Consider the following 24,847-nt stretch of genomic DNA (forward strand, 5'->3'; position numbering starts at 1 on the left):
TGTATATGTGTGGGTGGGGGGCGGGGCATTTCAAAAGAAGAGGCAGCAGAATCTGGCAGTACATTAGGAGGTGGATCATGCTGACAGGAAAGAAAATGCCAGGGACCCTCGGGACCTCTGCTTAATGACTAATGCAGCAGTCAGAGCAGCCAGGATCCACCTGAGTGACATGGTAATGGAGTGACCAAACTGGCAATTGGATAGCTCTTGTTGCTTTTGTATCTCAGAGAAACTACAGCGTGGTGCTGAGCTCATTGCCACCTGCTTTGCCCTGAGGGCCACGCCACACTTCGTTAGGCTTCTAAAAATATGTTGTTGCTCATCTAAAGGGGCCTTCCAGCCAGCGGTGATGGCATGTGCTTGTAATCCCTGCCCCTGGGAGGCAGAGGTAAGAGGACCAGGGGTTCAAGACTAGCCATGGCTACATAGCAAACTAATGGCAACAGGATGTCCTGGGCTATATGACATTTTGTCTCACGAAACCAAGGTTAATTAATTAATTAATTGTCCTTCTATAAGCTGTGCAACCTACGCCCAAGAAAGGGTAAAATAAATCACTTTAGATTAGACTTACTTTGTGAGGTACTACATAGGGAAAATTGATCTGATGTACGCTGTAAAACAAAGGGAACCTACAAGCCGGGAATGGTGGCACGTGCCTTTAATCGAGAGGCAGAGACAGGTGGATATTGGTGAGTTCAAGGCCAGCCTGGTCTACAGAGTGAGTTCCAGTACAGCCAGGGCTCCATAGTCAAAACAAAAAACAGCAACAAACAACTAAAAATTAGAACGGTCATAAAATGTAACATCCAGGACTGGAGAGACGGCTCGGTTGTTAAGAGTGCTGGCTGCTCTTTAGGAGAACCCAGGTTTACTTCCCAGCACCTACATAGTGGCTCACAACCATATGTATCCCAGTCCCAGCGCATCTGGTGCCTTCTTCCGGCATCCGTAGACACCAGGCACATTTATGGTGTACACAGATATGTGCAGACAGATACTCAAACTAATTCCTAAAGGAGGGGAAAAAAAAAAAAAGTCCCCATGGAAGTATTTTTTGGGTTGCTTATGCCTTTTAATTACTATAAATTGTTCCGCATTTTACATCCTTGGAACATAGGCATGTGGACTCATTCAGATACTTTTGCTGGGTAGAATTCTAGAGGTATCTTCATGAAAAGCTTTAAACAATTTTAAAAAATATTTATTTGCTGACCGTGGTGGCACACGCCTGTAATCCCTGCACTTGGGAGGCAGAGGCAGCCAGATCACTGTGAATTCAAGGCTAGCCTTGTCTACAAAGTGAGTCCAGGACAGTCAAGGCTACATAGAGAAACCTTGTCTTGAAAAACCAAAAACCAAAAATTATTTATTATTTATTTCAATATTCTGCCTGCATGCCAGAAGAGGGCACCAGATCTCATGGATAGCTGGTTGTGAGCCACCATATGGTTGCTGGGAATTGAAGTCAGGACCTGTGGAAGAACAGCCAGTGCTCTTAACCACTGAGCCATCTCTCCAGCCCACATTTTTTTTTCTTTTCTTTTTAAAGACAGGTCTCATCTGGTAGCCCTGAGTGGTCTGAAACTGCTTTGTAGACCAGGCTGGCCTCACACTCACAGAGATCCACCTGCCTCTGCTTCCCAAGTACCCAAGGGCTGGGGATAAAAGCACACCTAGCCTGGCTTACACATTTTATATTTACATTTTTATGTTCCTGTTGTGTATGTGCCATGATGTGTGTGTGGGGGGGGGGGTCCGAGGACAAGCTTTTTGGAGTCAGTTCTCTCCTCCCTCTTTTATGTGTGCTCTAGGGGTGGGACTCAGGTCACCAGGCGTGCTTACGCATCAAACCATCTCAACAACCATTTTTCTATTTAGAGGCCACGTGACTGCCTTTCCAAGGCTGCATCACCTTGTACCTCACGTACTGCCCTTGTTTCCACATGGCCTCCTTAGCTATGGGGTCATCAGTCTTTCTCACCTTTGCGACTGTGGTTGATAACATTCTCAAGGTACTTAACTGCACTCAGAAATTCAGGGGTGGGAGAGATAGAAAAAGAACAGGAAGATTGGGAGGGTGGGAGAGATTTGGAAAGCACACCTGTGAGAGTCACAGGCCCAGGTGATGGAGATGAGTCGGCGAGAGGCAGACAGGTAGAGAGGCCCAAGCAGGACAGACGCCGGAAAGATGAAAACGAAGGATTTCTAATGGCTGGTCTGTTGTAACAGCCCCAAGGAGCCCCAGATGGTCTCACTGCAATGTCAGGGAAGGTCACAGACATGAACAGCCGTGGCTCCTCTGAGTGAGCCTGGCATCTATATAGCTAACATGGTGAGCTTGAAGTCATAAAACTTGTGGACATCTTGAAAGGTGAAGTAAGAGAAAAATCTGGGAACATATCTTAGGCTTCTATTTCTGTGATAAAACTCGATGACAGACAACAAACCGTGGAGGAAAGGGTTTCTTTCAGTTTACAGTTCATCATGAAGGGAAGTCAGGACAGGAACAAAGCTTAGCCATGAAGGAAAGCTGCTTACTAGCTCGGTCCTCACAGCTCTTTCAGCTGGCTTTTTTATACATCCCAGCACCACCTGCCTAGGAGCGGCTGAGCCCTACAGTTCGCTCGGCCTACCTATGGCACGCCTTTAACCCCAGGACTTGGGAGACAGAGGCAGGCGGATAGCTGTGAATTGGAGGCCAGCCTGGTCTACAAAGTGAGTCTAGGACAGCCAAGGCTACACAGGGAAACCCTGTCTTGAAAACAAAAACAAAACAAAAGAATAGGCCCCACAGACTTGGCTTTTCGTTTTGCTTTTTTTTTTTTTTTTAATAACAGGGTTTCTCTGTGTAGCCTTGGCTGTCCTAGGCTTACTTTGTAGACCAGGCTGGCCTCCTGAGTGCTGGGATTAAAGGTGTGCGCCACCACGCCTGGCTTTTTTAAATTTTATTTTTATTTTATTTATTTATTTATTTATTTTTGTTTTGTTTTGTTTTTCGAGACAGGGTTTCTCTATGTAGCCTTGGCTGTCCTGGACTCACTTTGTAGACCAGGCTGGCCTCGAACTCACAGCGATCCACCTGCCTCTGCCTCCCGAGTGCTGGGATTAAAGGCGTGAGCCACCATGCCCGGCTCTAAATTTTATTTATTTATTTATTTATTATTATTATTTTAAAGATTTATTTATTATATATACAGTATGCATCAGATCACATTATAGATGGTTGTGAGCCACCATGTGGTTGCTGGGAATTGAACTCAGGACCTTTGGAAGAACAGTCAGTGCTCTTAAACGCTGAGCCATCTCTTCAGCCCTAAAGTTTATTTTTTTAAAGGCAGGGTTTCCCGGTATAACAGAACCTTGGCTATCCTGGACTCTATAGAGCAGGCTGGCCACCTCTCTCACAGAGATCTTCCTGCTGCTGCTGCCCAGTGCTGGGGCGAAAAGAAGGATCTTCTCAGTTCAAGTTCCTCTTCCCAGACACTCTAGCTGTGACAAGATGACATAAAATCTAACCAGAACATGTATCGTTCTACTTTTCTGGTTTCTTTTCTTTTTTCTTTGTGTGTGTGTGTGTGTGTGTTTTGGTTATTGGTTTTTAGATTTTTGAGACAGGGTTTTCTGTGTAGCCTTGGCTGTCCTGGACTCGCTTTTTAGACCTGGTGGCCTTGAACTCACAGATCTGCCTGCCTCTGCCTTCCTGAGTTCTGGGATTACAGGCGTGTGACAATGTGCTCACCTCTAGTTTCTTTTATAAGTATAAGTCTCGGGGCTGTAGAGATGGCTCAGCTGTTAAGAGCACTGTCTGTTCTTCCAGAGGTCCTGAGTTCAATTCCCAGCAACCACAGGGTGGCTCACAACCATCTATACCCTCTAGGGCCCTCTTCTGGGATACAGTGTACATGCAGATAGAGCACTCAAATACATAAAATAAATAAAATCTTAAAAAAAAAAAAGTAAAGCTGCATTGTCAATAGTGTGGAATTTTATTTCCTCATCTAGTGATCATATGTGGTAATTAAATTTATAATGGGGCTGCTTCTGAGGAAGGTAATAACTCCTAATTAAACTTATCTGTCTCTTTACAGTGCTGGGGATCCACCCCAGCACATGTTCACGTACATAAACACTTTACTCCTGAGCTACATTCCTAGCCCTGAACTTATTTAAATGCTTTAGTACTTATGATGGAAAGCTGCCGGGCTCAAGTCCACACTGCTGTTTTGCCAGTTTTTAAGAAGTAGGCAACAGCCAGGCGTGGTGGCTCACAACTTTAATCTCACACTCAGGGGAGGAAGAGGAAGGCATATCTCTGTGAGTTGGAGGCCAGCTTGGTCTACAAAGCGAGTCCAAGACAGCCAAGGCTACACAGAGAAACCCTGTCCCAAAAAAACAAAAACAAAAACAAAAGCTGCAGCTCACAGGACCCCATTTCCACACATTGTCCTACGCAGTGTCTGTTTGCAGAAGCAGATTAGTGGTTTCAAGAGACTAGGATGAGACTATGTGGGGCAGGGGGGCGGGCAGTGACTAATTAATGGGCGTGAGTTATTGGGAGGCTGAGGAAAACCTTTGGAACTAGATCCTGCTAAAGAATGGGCAACATTGTAAGCACGCTCAGTGTCACCAAATTGTATGCTTTAAATGGTTAAAATAGTTTCATGTTACTTAAAAAAAAAAAAAAATATATATATATATATATATATATATATTTATTTATTTATTTGTTTTGTGTGTGTGTGTTGGGGGGGTGTCAATTCTCTCCTTTACCAAGCTGGCTCTAGGAATCGATTTCAGGCCATCAGGCTAGATGCTGAGCCATCCTACCAGCTCAATTTTTTGTGTCATTTACCATAGTTTTAAAAAAAAGTAATTTGGGGCTTAACGTGTATGACTCCCTAGAGGTAACCATACAGCTGGTACATGAAAGAATGTGGCCTTTCTGTTGTTGGGATGGAGTTTAGCTGGTGTCACACCCTGGGGCTCAATTGCTCTTCTCACCCCAGTCTGCTGAGTCTTAGAACTACAGGCCATGGTGCTACACTGGGCTAGGACTATGGTTTTTACCTTGTCTTTGAGACTGGTCTCGCGCATCTCAGAGTGACCTCCCGTAGGCTATGTAGCAGAGGATGATCTCGAACTTCTGCTCTTTCTGATGTTGCCATCCAAGTGCTGGGATGACAGAGCAACCACACCTAGTTTATGTGGCACTGGGGATAAAACCAGCTTTGCACACGCGATGCAAGCACTCTGCTGATCGAGGTACACTCTTAGATCCCAAACTGTGTTTTAATTTTGGTCATCTGACTTCATGGATATGCAGTGTTTTGTTTAAAAGAGTGTATTCAGTTATTTATCTGCTTTATTATTTGTTTAGATAAGGTCTCCAGTAGCCCTGGTCTGCTTGGAACTCACTGTATTGTGGATGGTGCTCTTATCCTCTTTTCTTTCCTCCTCCTCCTCCTCCTCCTCCTCCTCCTCCTTCTTGTTTTAGTTTTTCAAGACAGAGTTTCTCTGTGTAGCCCTCGCTGTCCTGGACTCGCTTTGTAGACCAGGCTGGCTTCGAACTCACAGTGATCTGCCTGCCTCTGTCTCCCAAGTGCTGGGATTAAAGATATGTGCCACCCCGTCCGGCTCTCTTTTCTTTTTCTTTTTTCTTTTGATGTTTTGAGACAGGGTTTCTCTGTGTAACCGCTCTGGCTTTCCTGGAACTAGCTATGTAGAGCACGCTATCCTCGAACTCACAGAGATCTGCCTGCCTCTGCCTCCCAAGTGCTGGGATTAGAGGCGTGAGCCACCATCACCCGGCTTGCTCTTATCCTCTTGCCTCTGTTTCTCAAGTGATGGAATTACAGGTGCTCACCACCACATTCAGCTCATTTATTTATTTATTGTAAATCACATCTATTTATTACTTATTTATTTTTCTGTGTATTGTGTGGAAATTTGTTTTTCGAGTCAGGATTTCTCTGTGTAGCCTTGGCTGTGCCGAGACTTACTCTGTAGGCCAGGCTGTCCTCGAACTCATAGAGATCTGCCTGCCTCTGCTGCCTATGTGATGGGATTAAAAGCATGTGCCACCATCGGCAGTTTAAGACATTTTAATCATCTTTAGCTGCCTCCTAGCTACACGCTGGAAAGACCAGGAAAACAGTTTTCCAAACAGCCCAGGAAAGAGCCCCAGCCTGCGGACCAAAGGCTCACCTGTTTTCGCTGACGTTCATGTCTGTTTTAGGTTAAGGGAGGACCGGCACAATGGCTGCTGTACCCGATGTAGAGATGGAGAGTGTGAATCTGAACACGGAGAGAGAGGGAAAGGAAGATCTGGAGGAGGAGACAGTGAGAGAGGACGGGAAAAGTAAAGACCTCCCCCGGAGCAGAAAGGTCCACAGGATTGTCTCAAAGTGGATGCTCCCTGAGCCAGTCCGAAGGACTTACCTGGAGAGAGCCAGCTGCCTCCCGCCCCCACTGTTCATCATCCTCATCAGCCTGGCTGAGGTAAACACCACCAGCTGAGGGGCCCTCACAGCAGCTCAGACTGGAAGCTGCAGGCAAAGAGGGGCCAAAACCCACCTAGAGAAGAAACTGTGGAGGAGGGGAGCGCAGAGGGTCGATGGCACTGAAACCTCCTGAAACCTCCCAGAGCTAGCTGACTTGCTCAGTCACCGCCAACTCAGGGGTCTGTTTCATCCGTGATGAAAATCCACTGCCCAGGGTTAACCGACTTTACAAGCTTCATTTTAGCTCATGTGGTCTTTAGAAAACCAGGGAGCTTTGGGCCTGCAAATTAGTTTTGGGGTTTTTTTTGTTTTTGTTTTTTTTTTGTTTTTTTTGTTTTTGTTTTTTTTTTTTTTTGAGATGGGATTTGGCACTGTAGCCCAAGCTGGGCTCCAACTCACTATGTAACTCAGGCTGGCCACAAACTCACTATTCCTTTTGTCACAGTCACCTGGGCGTTGGGATTACAGGCATGCATCACCATGTTCAGCTTGCAAATTGGCTTTATCTCATGAAACAAAATAGACTGGTTGGTCAGGTCAGCCTGGGGCATGTATTTAGAACAGTCACCAGCTGCCAGCTGCCTGAGCCTTCAGAGGGAAACAGTGGCAGCTGCTGTGGGTGTCTACTTTGGGATATGTTCTGCAAACTGTACGACCTGCTTAGAGCTCTTGGTTTCCAGAAAGAGGGCAAAGCTCAGAGAGGTGGGCGGAGTCACCCCAGGGTGTGTCTTAGTGACTGGGAAGGGCTAGGCTCCTCCTGAGTTTTGTGATATCAAGGTTTTTCTTCTAGACTGTTATTTTAGGAGAGATTGCTGCTGGAGGCCATGACTTCAGGAGCATTAGGGTGTCCCTACTGTAACCCTCTTAATTCCCACTTACGCCCAGCTTTGGTGTCAGGGACTATACTGCAGGGTTCCCCAGCAGAACAGAATCAATAGGGTGACAGGGAAGGAACTGGAAAGGGAGGGAGGTCTCAGCTCCACAATCTTCAGGGCCAGCGGGTAGGCGGGGGACCCCACGGAGGGTTTTGTGTTGAGTTCAAGGCCATTTGCTGGGGTAATTCCTTTCCTCATGATAAACAGTCTTTTTCTATTAAGGCTTTTATCTGGCTGGGTGGGACGCTTTCACAAGGTGGGGGAGGGAGGGGGGAAGTAAATTAAACATTTACTTTCATCTCAAAAATGACCTCAGATGAGCATGGTGGTACTATCTTGTAACCTCAGAGCTTGGAAACCGAAACAGGAGGATCTTGGGTTTAAGGGAGCCTGGGCTACATAGTAAGTCTGAGGTTAGCCCAGGCTGTATAGTGAGATGCTTTAACTAAGTAATTTACTAACTAGCTAACTAACCAGATAACCAACTAACTTAGTTAATGGATAGACAATACACAACCAATAAAAAAATTTCAAATTCACAGACACATCTAGAATAATGTTTGAATATATATCCAAGTCTATCTGAACCTTGCCAAATTGAACATAAAATGAACCATTGCAGGAACCAAATCTTTTGTGGCAAATGTGCAAGCATTTCCCGAACATTCTTTTGTCAAGGCTGACTGGGATGTTGCTCTCCACTTTCTTACAGGGACCTATTGCAAGGCTGGGAAGCATTAGGCTCCGTGTAGCTGTGTTACCTAGTGGGACTGTGTGTCTACCGGTTCTGAGTATACGTGAGGATGAGGGAGGCGGCGGAGAATAATGGGAGATGATCACATGTTTAAGAATAAGACAAGGCTTTAACCCCAGCCTTGGGAGGCAGAGGCAGGTGGATCACTGTGAGTTCAAGGCCAGGCTGGTCTACAAAGAGAGTCCAGGACATGCAAGGCTACACAGAGAGACCCTGTCTTGAAAAAGAAAGAAAGAAAGAAAGAAAGAGAGGAAAAAAACCAAAAAATAAACAAGACAAGGGCTGGGCGTGGCTGTTTTGCTGTAGAAGGGGGGAACGGAGCTAAGGGTCTCAGCAGTCACAGTGTATGCACCCTTGATGGTTGAGGCATCTTTCCAGTTCCAATTTTGGAATATTTGTGTAGACTTCAGTGCTCCGAAGTCTAAAACTTTGGGTCTAAGGAGATTGTTCAGTCAGTAAAGCACTTCTCTTGCTAGCATGTGGACATGACTTTGCTCCTCAGAGCCCGTGGAAGGGAGCCAGGGGTGGTGGTGTGTGCTTGAATCCCACCACGCGGGAGGTGGAGGCAGACGCATGGATCCCTGAAGCTTGCCAGCCAGCCAGCCTAGCCTCCTGTTTGAGCTTCAGGCCAGTGAGAGGCTCTGTCGCAAAAAGCAAAGTGTGTGGCACCTGAGGAATGGCACCCGAGGTTAACCTGTGGCCTCCACATGTATGCGCGCGCACACACACACACACAAACCTAAAACTTGTTTTTTAAATTTTTATTCTTTGTTTTGTTTTGATTTTGTTTTTTGAGACAAAGTTTCTCTGTGTTATCTTGGCTGTCCTGGACTCAAACTCACAGTGATCCGCCTGCCTCTGTCTCCTGAGTGCTGGGATTAAAGGCGTGCACCACCATACCTGGCAATTTTTTTTATGTGTATGGTGCTCAAAAACTTCAAAAATTGGGGCATTTTGGGTTTCATATTTTATATTCAGGAGGCTGAACCTGTCCTATTAATTTAACTCTAGACTTGACTTAGATTTGATCAGTTTTTCTCACTGCTGTCCTCTTTCTCGTCTTCTGGTCCTTTCCAATACAGGATTTCACACTGCATTACGCTGTCCTGCCTTCCCAGGCTCCTCTGATTCCTGGCGACTTCTCAGTTGGCCTTTCATGGCCTTCATAAAGATAAAGTATATCTGCCAGGTATCTTGTAGAACGTCCTCATCTGGGGTTGTCTGAGGTTTTTCTAATGGTTAAACTAGAATTGGGAGTGTAGAAAAAGCATGGCGCAGACAGCCAGGCATGGTGGTGCACGCTTTTAATCCCAGCACTCAGGAGGCCCAGGCAGGTAGATCACTGTGAGTTCAAGGCTAGCCTGGTCTACAAAGTGAGTCCAGGACAGCCAAGGCCACACAGAGAAAAAGCACGGCACAGAGATAAAGTGTCTTTCCATCACATCACGAGGGAGAGGACGTCACGTGACATCACCAGGACACTGGTCTTCAACATTTCAGGTCCCTGGGCTGTGAAGTGGGAATGGTAAGGGACATTGGTTATATACTCAGGGAGGGTAGGAGAGAACATAGTGACAGACCTCAGAGTGTCAGAAAAGCCAGGAGAAGGGGACTCAGGAAGTCATTACGAGACACCTGCTCATCACGAGGAAGTATAAGCATGGCAGGGCAATGGTGGAGAACTTCAGTGTCATCACCTTCTGAGCCCAGGAAGATCTAACGACTCTGACACAAGGCACTGCCTCTGGGTTTTAATGGGGCCCCGCCTCCAGAGTGATGGTGGTTAACACGGATAATTATCCCTCCCTGACAGCTGGCCGTGTTTATTTATTACGCTGTGTGGAAGCCCCAGAAGCAATGGATCACCCTGGACGAGGGGATCTTGAAAAGTCCCTTTACTTACCGCCCCGAGAAGAGGGAGGAAGCCTGGAGGTTCATCTCATACATGCTGGTCCATGCTGGGTAAGGAATGGCCAAGTCCATGGTGTCAGAAGAGATCCTGAGTCATTGTTAGGCCGGGCAAGGTGGTGCGTGCCTATCGTTCCCGCCGTTGGGAGCTGTGGCAAAAAGATTGTGGCAAGTCCTCATGACCTACATATTGAATTTCAAGCCAGCCAGCCACATGGTCAGGCCTTAAAACGCAAACAAAAACGTGTGTGTGAGACGACTCAGAGGGTAAAGACACTGGCCAAACTCAACTGCCTGCATTTGCTCCCCAGAACAAGGAGAATACTGACTCCTGCCAGTACCCCCCCCCCAAATCTCTCCTCTCTCTCCCTTCTCTCTCTCTCTGTCTGAAATACACACACACACACACACACACACACACACACACACACTAAGATTTTAATGGAGCACACCTTGAATCCCAGCACATTAGGGGAGCAGAAGCAGGTGGATCTTTGACTTGAAAGCTAGCCTGGTCTACACAGAATTCCAGATCAGCCATGGAGAGGGAGGAGTGGAGGAAGAGATAGAAACAAAAAACCCCAAATTGCAGCCCTACATGGTGGTGCACATCTGTAATACTAGCACCCAGGAGGCAGAGGCAGGTGGATCGTCATGAGTTAGAGGCCAACCTGGTCTACAAAGTGAGTCCAGGACAGCCAGGGCTACACAGAGAAACCCTGTCTTGAAACAAAACAAAACTAAACTCAACAAAAAAACTTCAAATTGCCTCTAATCTGTAACTTTTGTTGTTGTTGTGATGATGATGATGATGATGTGTGTGTGTATGTGTGTGTGTGTGTGTGTGTGTGTGTGCGCGTGCGTGCCACATGTGCTCTGGTGCCCTGGAAGCTGTGTTCTGCATAACTGTCTAATGTTGGTATTGATATAGGAACATTAATGAAATGAGACCAAATCACTATCAAACTAAAAGTGGGTCACCCTACCTGTTGGGTGTTGTCCAACTGAATGACCAGTCTGCCTCCCCAAAACACACTCTGTAAAAAGTTAATTTGTGAGCATTTTGACTGATGTGGAGTATGATCTAACTGATTAGCTATCAGTTAGATAGTGGCACGAGGAGGTATAGAAACAGTCCGGGGGGAGCTGGAGAGAAGGCACAGTGGTTAAGAATGCTTACTGGGCATCGTCTCATGTGCGTCTGCAACCCTAGTGCTGTGACCAGAGCAGACAGGAAGATCACTGGCCCTTGCTAGCTAGCAGCCTAGCTGATTAACACAAGCTTCAAGTTCAGGGAGAGACCCTGCCTCAAAGGAATAAGGTAGAGAAAGAGCGATGGGGAGAACCAGTACTCTCCTCTGGCTTCAGTAGGTACAACTGTAAAACACTAGCATATACACTACACACACACACACACTCACACACACTCACACTTGCACATATGCACTCCTGCGTGCACACACCACACAAATGAAAGAAGGGAACAAAATAAGAAAGATAGCTAATGAACAGGAGGGGCTTCCAGTTTTTCTTTCCTTCCTTCCTTTTCTTTCTTCCTTATCTTCTTTTTTCTTTCTTTCTGTCTTTCTCCTCTTCTTCTCCTTCTTCTTCTTCTCCTTCTCCTTCTCCTTCTCCTTCTTTTCCTTTGGCTTTTCAAGACAGGGTTTCCCTGTGTAGCCCTGGCTGTCCTGGAACTTACTCTGTAGACCAGGTTGGCCTTGAACTCATAGAGATCTGCCTACCTGTCTCTGGAGTGCTAAGATTCAAAGGCAAGCTGCCCCTGCTGCCGCAGCCACCACCACCTGGCTTGTTTACAGTTTCTTAAATGTGAGAGCCTTTCCACACCTGCTTCCCAACCAGGTGATGATGGTACACGTCTGCAGTCTCAGCATGAGGGAGGTAGAAGGAGGAAAATCAGGAGTTTAAGGCCCGCATAGGCTACAATCTCAAAAAAAAAAAAAAAAAAAAAGAAGCATCTATGGTCCCCCATGTCCACTGTGATCAGCAAATACCTTGTGGCTATCTCACTTCTTTGGGGGAGCCCTGTGGTATCAGGTGAACTGAATTTCAACCATGTGACCCACCCCACGCTGGATTTAAAATGATTACATTTTTGGTCAGTGGCTGATTAGATATACAGTGCAGGGTGCAAGGACTTGGTGCTGAGGGCACAACCCAGAGCTTCATGTTTACTAAGCAAGTGCTGTGCCTACTCTCTGAGCTGCCCTCAACAACTTATTATTTTTGTTTTCTTTCTTTTTTTTTTTTTTTTTTGAGACAGGGTCTCACTATGTAGCCTGGAACTAACTATGTAGACCAGGCTGGCCTTGAACTCACAGAAATCCACCAGCCTTTCCTTCCCAGGAAATGGGATTAAAGTTGTGTTCTATCACACCTAGGATTTTTTTTTTCTGAGACAGGGTTTCTCTGTGTAACAGCCCTGGCTGTCCTGGACTCACTTTGTAGACTAGGCTGTCCTCGAACTCACAGTGATCTGCCTGCCTCTGCCTCCCGAGTGCTGGGATTAAAGGTGTGCGCCACCACTGCCCGGCTCTATCAAGTTCTTAGCTAGAAATATCCCATGTAAGTCTCCCATGACAACCGCTTGCTGCTTGGATGTCTGACCCGTGTTTGTCTCTGCAGAGTCCAGCATATCGTGGGGAATCTTTTTATGCAGCTTGTTCTGGGCATTCCCTTGGAAATGGTCCACAAAGGCCTCCGAGTGGGGCTGGTGTACCTGGCAGGAGTGCTGGCAGGTCAGTGTCCTGAGGGGAATGTGCAGTCAACACTTCTGGGCTCTTAGGATGGAAACCAAGGTGGCACTTGCTTACAGTGGATTGTTTTACCAGAGTCAGGATTCATTGCACCCTGACACATTATACACATGTCATAACGTGTTAGGGAATCTGGTGAGTGTTAGAGATAATGTGACCTGAGATTAGATAGGTGGTAGAGAGAATACAAGTCGTGCAGATAAGTCACAGTGGCAGCAAATATCTCACATCCCCATAGAGTTTACACAGCTCGAGAAATTTCAAGCAGCTCGGTGTTTGAATCTCGAAGGCCCTGATTATGCTAGAGTAATGATTCCGGAAAGCAGCGCGGGCAGATGTGCATTTAAGGAAGACACTTTTCTGGGTGTGGCACACGATTTTAATCCCAGCACTTGGGAGGCAGAGGCAGATGAATTTCTGAGTTCTGGTCTATCTAGCGAGTTCCAGGACAGTCAGGGCTACATAGATGTCTCAACAAACAAACAAACAAACAAACGCCTTAGTTTTGAGGAAGCTATAGTTGTTTTTGTTGTTGTTATTGTTGATTTTTTTCCAAGACAGGATTTCTTGGTGTAGCTTTGGCTGTCCTAGACTTGCTTTGTAGACCAGGCTGGCCTCCAACTCACAGAGATCCTCCTGCCTCTGCCTCCCGAGTGCTGGGATTAAAGGCCTGCACCACCATGCCTGACCTGTCATCCTGTAAGTTTTAGCACGGCAACGCAGCCACGTCACCCCAAGACACTCTTGTGTAGCCTCTTTCTTTTCAGTCTCCTCCTCCTTCACCATTGACAAGCACTGACCTGCTCTCACGTCTTTGTGTCGTTTCAGGACTGCACACAGTTATTTTTTTTTCACTGCTGAGCAGTGTTCTGTGCTATGGTCTTGTCTAGATGTTCACCCCTTGCAGGATCTCTGGGTAGTTTTATCCTTTTCTCTATTGCTTTTTGAGAGAGAGTCTCTTGTAGCCCAGGTTGGCCTCTTGTAGCCAAGGATTCTTGAATTCCTGATCCTCCTCCCTCCTGAATGCTATGCAAACACTCTGCTGAGATGTGTGTGTGTGTGTGTGTGTGTGTGCGCGTGCGCGCACGCACACGTGCACGTGCATGAGTGCAAGTGCCAGCTGAGGTAGAAACATGGCTCTCTCCTCTCCTTTTTCTTCCTTCTTTTTCTCCATTTCTTTCCTTCCCTCCCTCCTTCCCTCCCTCCCTCCCTTCCCCTCATCCGTTCTTCCTTCCTTTGCTGGAGATTGAACCCAGGGCACTCATCAACCTAGGCAAGTGCTCTCTCCCCCACCGAGTCACACTCCATAGTCACAACAGACTCTGGTTTTCTTGTAGCATCTTTCCTTACTTAGCACTAAAGCGGTGCTTGCCTCTCACAAGAGGGAAGGTGTCTTAGCCTTGTCAGTTGTCTGGAGAAGGTTCAGCAGAGCTGTGGTTCCTTGGAAGGAGGCAGTGGTGCTGGGGATCAACCAAAGCCTTGTATATAGTAGGCAAAGTGTGAGGAGGTGAAGGCAGGAAGATCAGGAGTTCGAGGCCATCCTCTGCTACACAGCAAGTTTGTAAACAGCTTGGTCTATGTGACACACTGTGTCAAATCCCAAAACCAGCCAATCAACCAACCAATCCCAGCAATAAATCTGTCTCCATCTATAATTTGCTTTTAAAATCATTACCAGGCCAGGTGTGGTAGTGCACAGATTTAATTTCAACGGCTCAGGAGGCAGAGATAGGTGGGTCTCTGTGAGTCCAAGGCCAGTTTGCTTTACACAGTAAGTTCCAGCCCAAGGCTCCATAGTAAGACCCTGTTTCAAACAAACACACTTTAAAAACAAGAAAAATTCATTTATTGTCTTTCTATTTATTATCTGGTGGATATGCTGTGGTATAATTCCTTCATTATTTTGTTTTATTTTTGCTTTTTGAGATAGGCTTTCACTACCTAGACCAGACTGACCTTGGACTTATCTCCTGCAACATGTGTATGTGTGGACTCTTGTGCAGGTCAGAGCACAACTTGTTGGAGCTGGTTCTCCCTCTCCACCACGTGGGGCCTAGGGAGTATACTCAGGCCTGGCAGCAGGCTCTTTTGCCAGCTGAGCCATCTCCCTGGCCTGGTTGAAATAATAGCTAGCAAGGCTACAAAACACATCACACAGTGCTTTCGTATGATACCTGTGTCGGCTCTTACACTTCAGCTCACAACTTATTGGGAACTATTTTGTTAATATTTCCACTATACAGACAGGAGACATTAAATAATGTCCTCTGGTCACAGGGTTTTGGGCTCCAGGGTCTGAACTCTTGTCTCTATTTTATTGTTGTTTTCTAACAGACTTTTAAATTTAATATTACTATTTTGGGGGGGTTCAAGACAGGGTCTCTCTGTGTAGCCTTGACTGTCCTGGAGTTGCTTTGTAGACCAGGTTGGCCTTGAACCCACAGTGTTCCGCCTGCCTCTGCCTCCTGAGTGCTGGGTTTAAAGGTGTGTGCCACCATGCCCGGTGACTTTAAAAAAAAAAAAAGTTATTTATTTGATGTATATGAGTGCTCTATCTGCATGTGTACCTGCACACCAGAGGAGGGCACCAGATCTCAGTATAGATGGTTGTGAGACACAATGTGGTTGCTGGGAATTGAACTCAAGACCTCTCAAAGAGTAGACAGTGCTCTTAACCACTGAGCCATTTCTCCAGCCCCTCTTGCCTCTGTTTTACTGTTTCTTTTCTTCTCTTTTTCTTTTGGTTTCTTGAGACAGGGTTTCTCCGTATAGTATTGGCTGTCCTAAAACTAGCTCTGTAGACCATGATGGCCTTGAACTCACAGAGATCCTCCTGCCTCTGCCTCCCAAGTGTTGGGATTAAAGGTGTGCACCACCACCGCCCAGCTTTTACGGCAGTCCTAACAAATGCTTAATGTTTCAGAAATATTGGGGCAGTTAACCTGCATACCTGAACCCACTCGGCACACAGGGGCAAGGTGGAGTTATTGCTTACTAAAATAAAAATGGTCAAAACTTCTCACACTTTAACCTTAGATTTTTCTTTAAATCCTACTCCATCCAAAAATAGTTTTTATTTTTATTTATTTATTTATTTTTATGTTTTTTGAGACAAGGTTTCTCTGTGTAGCCTTGACTGTCCTGGACTCATTTTTGTAGACCAGGCTGGCCTCGAACTCACAGTGATCTGCCTGCCTCTGCCTCCCGAGTGCTGGGGTTAAAGGCGTGCGCCACCACACCTGGTTCATTCAAAACTCTCATAGTTCTGATCTTTTGTATTTTGTTTCCCCAGGTTCCCTTGCCAGCTCCATTTTTGACCCCCTTAAGTCTCTTGTGGGTGCTTCCGGAGGAGTCTATGCGTTGATGGGAGGCTATTTTATGAATGTTATAGTGGTAAGAATTGTGGGAATGGAAGTTTTAGAGACAGGCTGTCAGGTAGCCCAGGCTAGTCTGGAACCTGAGAAGTAGCAGAGGATAGCCTTGACTTTGATCCTCACCTGGATTCAGGATCTTTGCCCTTGTACCTCCCAAAATTACTGGTCCACACCACTGTACCCCATTTCTAGACTTTTAAAATTTTGCTTATTTTATATGTGTGAGCATTTTGCCTGCGTGTGCATATGTGCACGCCTGGAGTCTGTGGCTGTCAGAAGAAAGGCTTGGATCCCCTGGAACTGGAGTTACAGATGGTTGAAAGCTGTTGTGTTAGTGTTAAGACTCAACCCCGGATCTTCTGGAGCCATCTCTGCAGCTCCTGGACTTTGTTTTTCATTTATCAACATTTAGTGAGTTCTTATCTAGGAATTTTTTGGCCTCTAGAAGAAAAAAATGCTGAGTCCAGCTATGGTAGTCTCTTGTGTCACCGTGTCACCAGGATACTGCTTAGTCAGGCTGGACTTTGAGTTGCTTCTCCCTCCCCTTTCAAATAATAAACTTTCTTCCCTTGGAGCTAAATAAAGTCCAATTAAAAATAATATCCTGAGGCCAATGAGATGGCTCAGCACGTAAAGGGGCTGGCCACAAAGCTGGAATATGCCAGTTTAATCCCCCAAACCAATGATGTGGAAAGAGAGAAACCATTCTCACATGATCTCCACACTTGAGACATGGGCATGCCACACACACACACACACACACACACACACACACACACACACACACACACACACACACACTCACACACATACACAGACACATACAGTATCACATACACTTAGACACACACAGAACCAACAAACACACACATATACACACATACACAAACACACCCACTCACAAACACACACACTTTCACATACACACAGACACACACACAACCAACAAACACATACTAACACACACACACATACACACACTATCATATACACATACACAACCAACAAACACACACAAACATACTCACACACAAACACAAACATACAGACACACAGTCAACAAACACACACACTCACATACATACACACACACACACACACAATCACATACAGACACACACACACAACCAACCAATACACACACACACACAGAGACACATAGGCACACATATAGTACATTTTTGAAAATAATAACTTAAAAATAGCCTACTGCTGGCGTTTCCAGTTCTTGTAGAAAATGAAAGAAATGCTCAGATATTAGTTAAGTCTTTGTTAACTGCTACTGGGAAAGAGGGTGAAAGAGTAAAAGAATGTTAACCAGACAGGCCTAGAAGTATTTTATAGACTTAGCTCGCCATGTACTGACATGTTATATATTGATTTCCTATTACTTTTATTTAAGTACTGGCTAATGAAATTGTGTCATTTACAGTATAAATTTAAAGCCTATGTTTGGTTTTGTGCTCCAGAGTACAGCAACATTGTCCTTCCCTGATGCATTTTAAAACTTGGCTGTTGCAACTATGGTTTGCCTTACAAATAATGGCAAATAACCATTGCTTTAAGATAAGTGTGGTGGCTCACGCCTTTAATCCCAGCACTCGGGAGGCAGAGGCAGGGTGATCTCTGTGAGTTCGAGGACAGCCTGGTCTACAAAGTGAGTTCCAAGACAGCCAGGGCTACAGAGAAGCAAGAGGGAGCAGTACTGGGGTGCCGTTGGCCTATAGGTTGTATTCTTACTATTATCTCTTTCCCAGAACTTTCGAGAAATGATTCCTGCTTTTGGAATCTTCAGACTACTCGCCATCATCCTGATAGGTAAGTGAGCTGTGTGAGCACTTCACAGGCTCAGCCTCATCTTCAGTCTTCATCGGAAGGGTGTCTGGGGTTCCCCACCCTGCCGGGAAAGAACTGTCCACGGGTAGAGGGACTTCGGTGCTGTGCCAGGACGAGCTCTGGGTGTGCCCTGTGCATCTTGCGGTAGCTTCACTTACATTTCCTGATTCCTGTTTTCACATAGTAGGAAGTGTATGAGGGTTTTGTTTTTTCTTTTTTCTTTTCTTAAAAATTAATTAATTTATTTATTATGCATACAGTGTTCTGCTTGCACGTACACCTACAGGCCAGAAGAGGGCACCAGATCACATTGGTTGTGAGCCACCATGTGGTTGCTGGGAGTTGAACTCAGGACCTCTGGAAGAGCAGTCAGTGCTCTTTGACCTCTGAGCCATCTCTCCAGCCCTTGTAATTTTGTTTTTTTCAAGACATGGTTTCTCTGTGTAACCTTGGCTGTCCTGGACTCACTTTGTAGACCAGCCTGGTCGGGAACCCACAGTGACCCACCTGCCTCTGCCTATCGAGTGCTGGGATTAAAGGCTTGTGACACCACACCCGGCTGTGTATGAGTTCTGTATGCAAAGGAAAAGCTTAGAAACTATTGAGATGATTCACCTTCTTTTGAAATTTCTCAATTTTTAGGTTTTAGGGCGGCAGGAGAGAGGTTTGAGATATGTTCAGGTACACCAGGCTGCCCTTGAACTTGCTACATAGCTGAGGATGACTTTGTACTCCTCCTTCCTCTGCCTCCACCTTCTGAGCACTAAGATTATGGACGTGTGCTGTCATGCCTGGTGCCAGCGTCCAACCCAGGGTCTTCTGCACTTTAGGCAAGCACTCCACCAAGTGAGTCACAGCCAGGGTCCTGTCTTAGTTTCTTTGTGCATAAAATGTGACCTTTAACTTCACTTGGATGCGTAAGGCAGCCAGTCCTCCGTCTGGTGTCTGCTCCTGTTCTTTTGTTGTTGTTTTGCTTGTTTGTTTTTTGTTTTGTTTTTGTTCTTGTTTTTTTCAAGATAGGGCTTCTCTGTGTAGCCTTAGCTGTCCGCCTTCCTCTGCCTCCTGAGTGCTGGGATTACAGGTATGTGTCACCAGGCCTGGATCTGCTCCTGTTTTCGCTTTTTATTTCCCATCTAACAGCCAGAACGTCCCTTCCCCAGCACTCTAAAAGCAAAGCAAACCAACAATCTCATCAGGTTCATGTCATTCCGTGCCTAAAACCCTCAATGCCTTCCTGTCACCCAGATATCAACGTCACATGTTAAAGTCCTTGGCTCATAGGCCCCTGAGTATCGCTCCCGAGCTCCTTCCCTGGTCCCCTCACCCACATCTTCATCCTTAGCTGGGGTCCAGGATAGTCGGAGGTCTCTCTGAATCACAGGAGGCTCACCCTGGCCTCAGCTGCTCATTTGTCTATCTAGGGTGATCCAGAGAATTTAACTTTAATAAAGTTCCTGGTTCCAAGTATTATAGTTCCTGCCTTTCATCCCAGCACTCTGGAGGCCAAGGCAGGAGGATGCCTGCAAGTTCAGGCCCACTTAGGCTAGACAGTAAGTTCGAAACTAGCCTGGAATATATAGTGAAACTCCATCTCGGACAAAATGAAACACAAGTTCCCAGGGGCTTTTGATATTTCCGGGTTTGGGGGACACATCTGCCTCAGGGTTTCATGCTTGCTCCTCTCTCTCTGTCTGGAAGAGGCATGTCAGCATGACTTGCTCCATCAATGAAGAGGGTTCTTAGCTCTCTGATCTTCCTGTTAAAAATGAGAGCCTGGCTGATAAAACGGCTCAGTGGGTAAAGTGCCTGATGACAAGCCCGATGTCCTGAGTTCAATTCCCAGGACCCTCAAGGTAGAAGCAGAGAATTGACTTTCTGCAAGCTGTCTTCTCTGCTCTCCACACAGGCACTGTGGCACATAGGTGTGTGCTTGTGTGCATGCTCACGTATCCACACACACCTTACATACAAAAGTAATTAAAAATAATAGTCTGAAGGACAGGCTATTTCTTCACCTGTATCTTCACTGTAGTACTCACCTTAACATGGCACACAGTTGTCTTTTGTTGGCCTGATGGTTTTTTTTTATATATATATATATATACAGTCTCCCTCTGTAGCGCTGGCTGACCTGGATGGAGATGAGGCTGGCCTCTAACTAACAGAGATCTCCCTACTTCTGCCTCCGAGTGCTGGGATTATAGGCCTCAGCCAACATACCTAGCAACACACATTCTCCCTGCTCCACCAAGGCATTACCTCCATAAGTCAGGGCCATCTGGTCTGCTTTTTGCTTCGTGTCTCTAGCAGTGTCGTCGGGATTAATAAGTCTATAAATGGGTTAGTGATAATGGCCACTTCATTAGGCTGTTATGAAAATGAATGGATTAATGGAGGATGAGCTCTGAGAACAGCAACTGGCACAGCAGGCAAGTTAAAGATGACACTGTTAAGGAGAACAGGCCTCTGCCCGATGTGGACGTCCTAGGCCTCACTGGGCGTCTTCTCTCCTAGTTGCGTCAGACATTGGATTTGCTCTGTACAGAAGATTCTTTATTCCTGAGAGCGGGTCTCCGGTGAGTTTATTTTATTTTATTTTTCTTTCCTCCCTTCCTTTCTGTACCTGTTTGTGTGTGTGCCTGTGAGCATGAGTGCACATGCACACATACGTTCATGCTGTGTATGTGGGGGTTAGAGGTCTCCAATCTCACCATAGGGATTCTGGGATTCCAGATGTGTGCTGCTGGATTCAGTTTCCTTGCAGTGTTCACTGCTGTATCCAGCTTTCTTACGTGGGTTCCAGGGCTCAAACTTGGGTCGTCAGGCTTTTGAGGCAAGAACTTTTACCTGCTGAGATATCTCTTCAGCTTTAATTTCTTCCTTTTTATTTCTATTTTTTAATTTTAAGAAAAACTATTTACCCATCAAAATAAGTCATCATGCAATCTCGGCGCTCAGGAGGCTGAGGCAGGGCAATCTAGTGCTCAAGGCCATCCTCAGCTACAAAAAAGCAAAAAAAAAAAAAAAAGGGGGGGGGATATTAAATAGAGATTACAACTCCAATTTAAAATCAGTTAGAAAGCCATTTGGAAATTTAAAAATAAAATTCCTAGGGTAGATCTGGGGAGATACCTCAATGGAACCAAATCCCCAGTGCTCAGTCCATGGCAGCCAGGCCATATTCCCGTCCCTTGGTAAGTGGAGACTGGGATCCCAGGACAAGCTGGACAGCTAGTCTACCCGAATCACTGAGCTTTTATTCCAGCACTGGGAGGCAGAGGCAGGAGGATCTTTGTGAGTTCCAGACTTAGTCTATATAGTGAGTTCCAGGACTAACTAGGATTCTTAAAAAAAAAAAAAAAAAAAAAAAAGGAGAGCCTATTTCAGTATATGAAGTGGGTGGATGGAGAGTTGATTGAGAAGAAAAGCTGTCTTCTGGCCTTCATACTCACACATGTACTTGCATATTCATGTGAACCCATAGAAGTACAAACACACATACACACATACGTCTCACACACACATACATGCACAACTCAAAACAAAAGCAAATCAGAGTTCAGATAGTCATTCGGGCTCTCCTTGTCGGCCATGCTGGTAGCCATTCAAAAATAGGTGACAAGGCTTCCCCTGCTCACAGAGACTTCAAAGCAGATTGGAACACTGGCTGTGGTGGCTCATGCCTATAATCTCAGCACTTATGAGGTCAAGGTTATCCTCAACTACATAGTTAGTTCAAGGCCAGAATGAGTTATATGAGGCTATCTTGAAAAAGAAAAAAAGTGCATCAGAATATAGCCATGAGCTGGGCAGAGGTAGCCTTTAATCCCAGCACTTGGGAGACAGAGGTAGGTGGATCTCTGTGACTTCGAGGCCAGCTTGGTCTACAGAGGGAGTTCAGGACAGCCAAGGTTACACAAAGAAACCCTGCCTGTTGGGGGCGAAAAATAACATAGCATCCCAGTGTGATAGTGCACACCTTTAATCCCAGCACTGGGAGGCAGAGGCAGGTGGATCTCTGTGAGTTCAAGGCCAGCCTGGTCTACAAAGCGAGTCCAGGACAGCCAGGGCTACACAGATAAGCCCTGTCTTGAAAAACAAAACAGAACCAAAACCAAAAAACAAAAATTATTTGCAGTGAAATTTTGTGTCCAGGCAACTTTCAGGTTGGCTGGGGTTAGTCTTTGAAGGTGGTAGTTTGTTTTGTTTGTTTTTTTTTTTTTTTTTTTTTTTTTTTTTTTTTTGGTTTTTCGAGGCAGGGTTTCTCTGTGTAGCCTTGGCCATCCTGGACTCACTTTGTAGACCAGGCTGGCCTCGAACTCACAGCGATCCGCCTGCCTCTGCCTCCCAAGTGCTGGGATTAAAGGCATGCGCCACCACGCCCGGCTCTGTTTTGTTTGTTTTTTGTTTTTTCGAGACAGGGTTTCTCTAGACTCCCTTTGTAGACCAGGCTGGCCTGAAACTCACAGAAATCCACCTGCCTCTGCCTCCTGAGTGCTGGGATTATAGGAGTGTGCCACCAAGCCTGGCCAGTAGTTTGTTTTTAATTGTTATTTAATTCTGCATCTCATCTGTCCTGTGTGCTTAGAGAGTGGGTGAAATGGCATGTTTTATTAGGGTTGGTGGTACACACCTATAAGTCTAACACTGAGGAGGCTGAGGCAGGGGGATTTCTATGAGTTCCAGTCCAGCCAGGGTTATATAGCAAGACCTTGTCTCAAAGGGGGAAAAAAGGAAGAAAGAAAAGGAAAGAAAATAAAAAGAGGGGATGGGAGGGGGGCTCAGGATATACAGTGTTTCCTATGCAAGCCTGGAAACCTGCCTTCAATCCCAGAAGCCACCTGAGAGTAGAAGGGGAGGGATTTGACCTCACAAAGTTGTCCTCTGCCCTCCACTTATGCCCTGTGGGATGTGCAACCCACTATAACGCACATACACAATAATGCTAAAAAGCTACGTGAGCAAAAAAGAAAAAGACTCTTTTTTGTTGTTTGTTTCTTCGTTGTTGTTTTTTTTTGAGACAGGGTTTCTCTGTGTGGTTTTGGCAGTCCTGGAACTTGCTTTGTAGTCCAGGCTGGCTTTGAACTCACAGAGATCCACCTGCCTCTGAGTGCTGGCATTAAAGGTGTGCGCCATCGCACCTTGTCTGGGGTGGGGGGCGGGGGGAGGATAAAGGATTTTGTGTGTCCTGTCTCTTAGCCTGAGACCCAGACTTCAACACTGTGATGATGTTTGCACTTGAGGAGAGCCACGGCTAGAACACACGATTAGCGTTTTCTCCGCCCACTTCAATACCCCCCCCCTTCTCCAAAGGTTTCCTTTGCGGCTCACATTGCAGGCGGATTTGCTGGGATGTCCATAGGTTACACTGTGTTCAGCTGCTTTGACAAGGCGCTGCTCAAAGACCCCAGGTTCTGGATCGCGATTGCCGCCTACGGAGCGTTCCTCTTATTTGCTGTGTTCTTCAACGTCTTTCTGTCCCCAGCAAACTGAGTCGCCTCTGGCAGAAGTGCCATGTGTGTGTGTGTGTGTGTGGGGGGGGGAATGGACAACTTTGTGAAGAAGCTCAGTTATCCCAGCGTGTGCCAAGAACATTATACAGAAGATGGGACAGCACCTGACTCGTCACTTCTCAGGGGAGCTTCCAACAGGACGGAAGAAGAAAAGATAAAAGCAAAGATTGTGCCAGCCGTAATGATGCACACCTTTAATCCCGGTGCTGTGGGTTCAAGGCCAGCCTGGACTACAAATTGAGTCCAGGACAGCCAGGGTTACTCAGAGTGAGCCTGTCTTGGAAAACCAAAAAAAAAAAAAAAAAAAAAAAAAAAGCAAAGACTGGGTCTTTCGTGCATAGAATATGTGTGTATTATCCTATGAGGGAGACTTGATATCCTTGGGGGATGTAATTTGGAACTTGTTTGATAAACTCCATGACAACTGTACTACCCTGATAATAAAGACTTTTCTTATCTGTGTTGAACTCTTGTTTTGAGGCAGAGCCTTGTGTTTCACAGGATGGTCAAGAATTGACTGCATCCAGGGAAGATCTGGAACTTTGATCTCTGCTTATATCTCTGCAACTGAGATCACAGGCTTGTGCGACACCACCCTGGGGCCTTTGAGGTCTCATCCTCCACAATCACTTTTGAGTAGACAGAGAACAACTTTTGAGACAGGGTCTCTCTGTGTAGCCTTGGCTGTCCTGAGCTCAATTTATAGACCAGGCTGGCCTTGAACCCACAGGGATCTACCTGCCTCTGCCTCCCAGAGTGCTGGGGTTACAGGTGTGTACCACCGCACTCAGCAAGATTTATTTTTGTTTTTATGTATATGAATGTTTTGCCTATATGCATGTATGTGTACCATCATATGCATGCCTGCTGGATCCCTGGATTTATAGTTACAAATGGCTGTGAACCACCGTATGTGTGTTAGGAATGGAACCGTGGAGGCCCACCAATATTCAGACATGTCCTGACATGTCCAGACATGCCTTACTGCCTAGTATAACTACAGCCATTTTGTATCTTTTTAAAAAAGATTTATTACTTGTAAAGTATTCTGCCTGCATGTATGCCTGCAGGCCAGAAGAGGGCACCAGATCTCATTATAATGGTTCTGAGCTGCCACGTGGTGGGTGGGAATTGAACTCAGGACCTTTTGGAGGAGCAGCCAGTGCTCTTAACCTCTGAGCCGTCTCTCCAGCCCATGATTTTGTCTTTAGTCTCTATTTTGATCATAAGGTGAAAGTTCAAGTTCTCAGGCTCTGCCTGCCTGACTTAAGAACAGACTTTTACTTACAATTTAACACTTGTTAAATGTT

At 45.9% G+C, this 24,847-nt stretch overlaps 1 protein-coding gene across 1 annotated transcript; it reads left to right on the top strand.

Annotated features, from left to right (window-relative positions):
* The first annotated feature begins 6,258 nt into the window (after nt 1-6,258).
* On the top strand, nt 6,259-23,538 carry Rhbdl2 (rhomboid like 2). Its single transcript, XM_051171398.1, has 7 exons — nt 6,259-6,501; nt 9,946-10,094; nt 12,684-12,796; nt 16,107-16,207; nt 17,946-18,006; nt 20,539-20,600; nt 23,338-23,538. Exons 1-7 carry the CDS (start codon nt 6,259-6,261, stop codon nt 23,515-23,517), a joined length of 909 nt encoding a protein of 302 aa, XP_051027355.1. The 3' UTR covers nt 23,518-23,538.
* Nucleotides 23,539-24,847: the final 1,309 nt, after the last annotated feature.

This window comes from Acomys russatus, chromosome 29, assembly GCF_903995435.1.
Source record: "Acomys russatus chromosome 29, mAcoRus1.1, whole genome shotgun sequence".
NCBI lineage: Eukaryota > Metazoa > Chordata > Mammalia > Rodentia > Muridae > Acomys > Acomys russatus.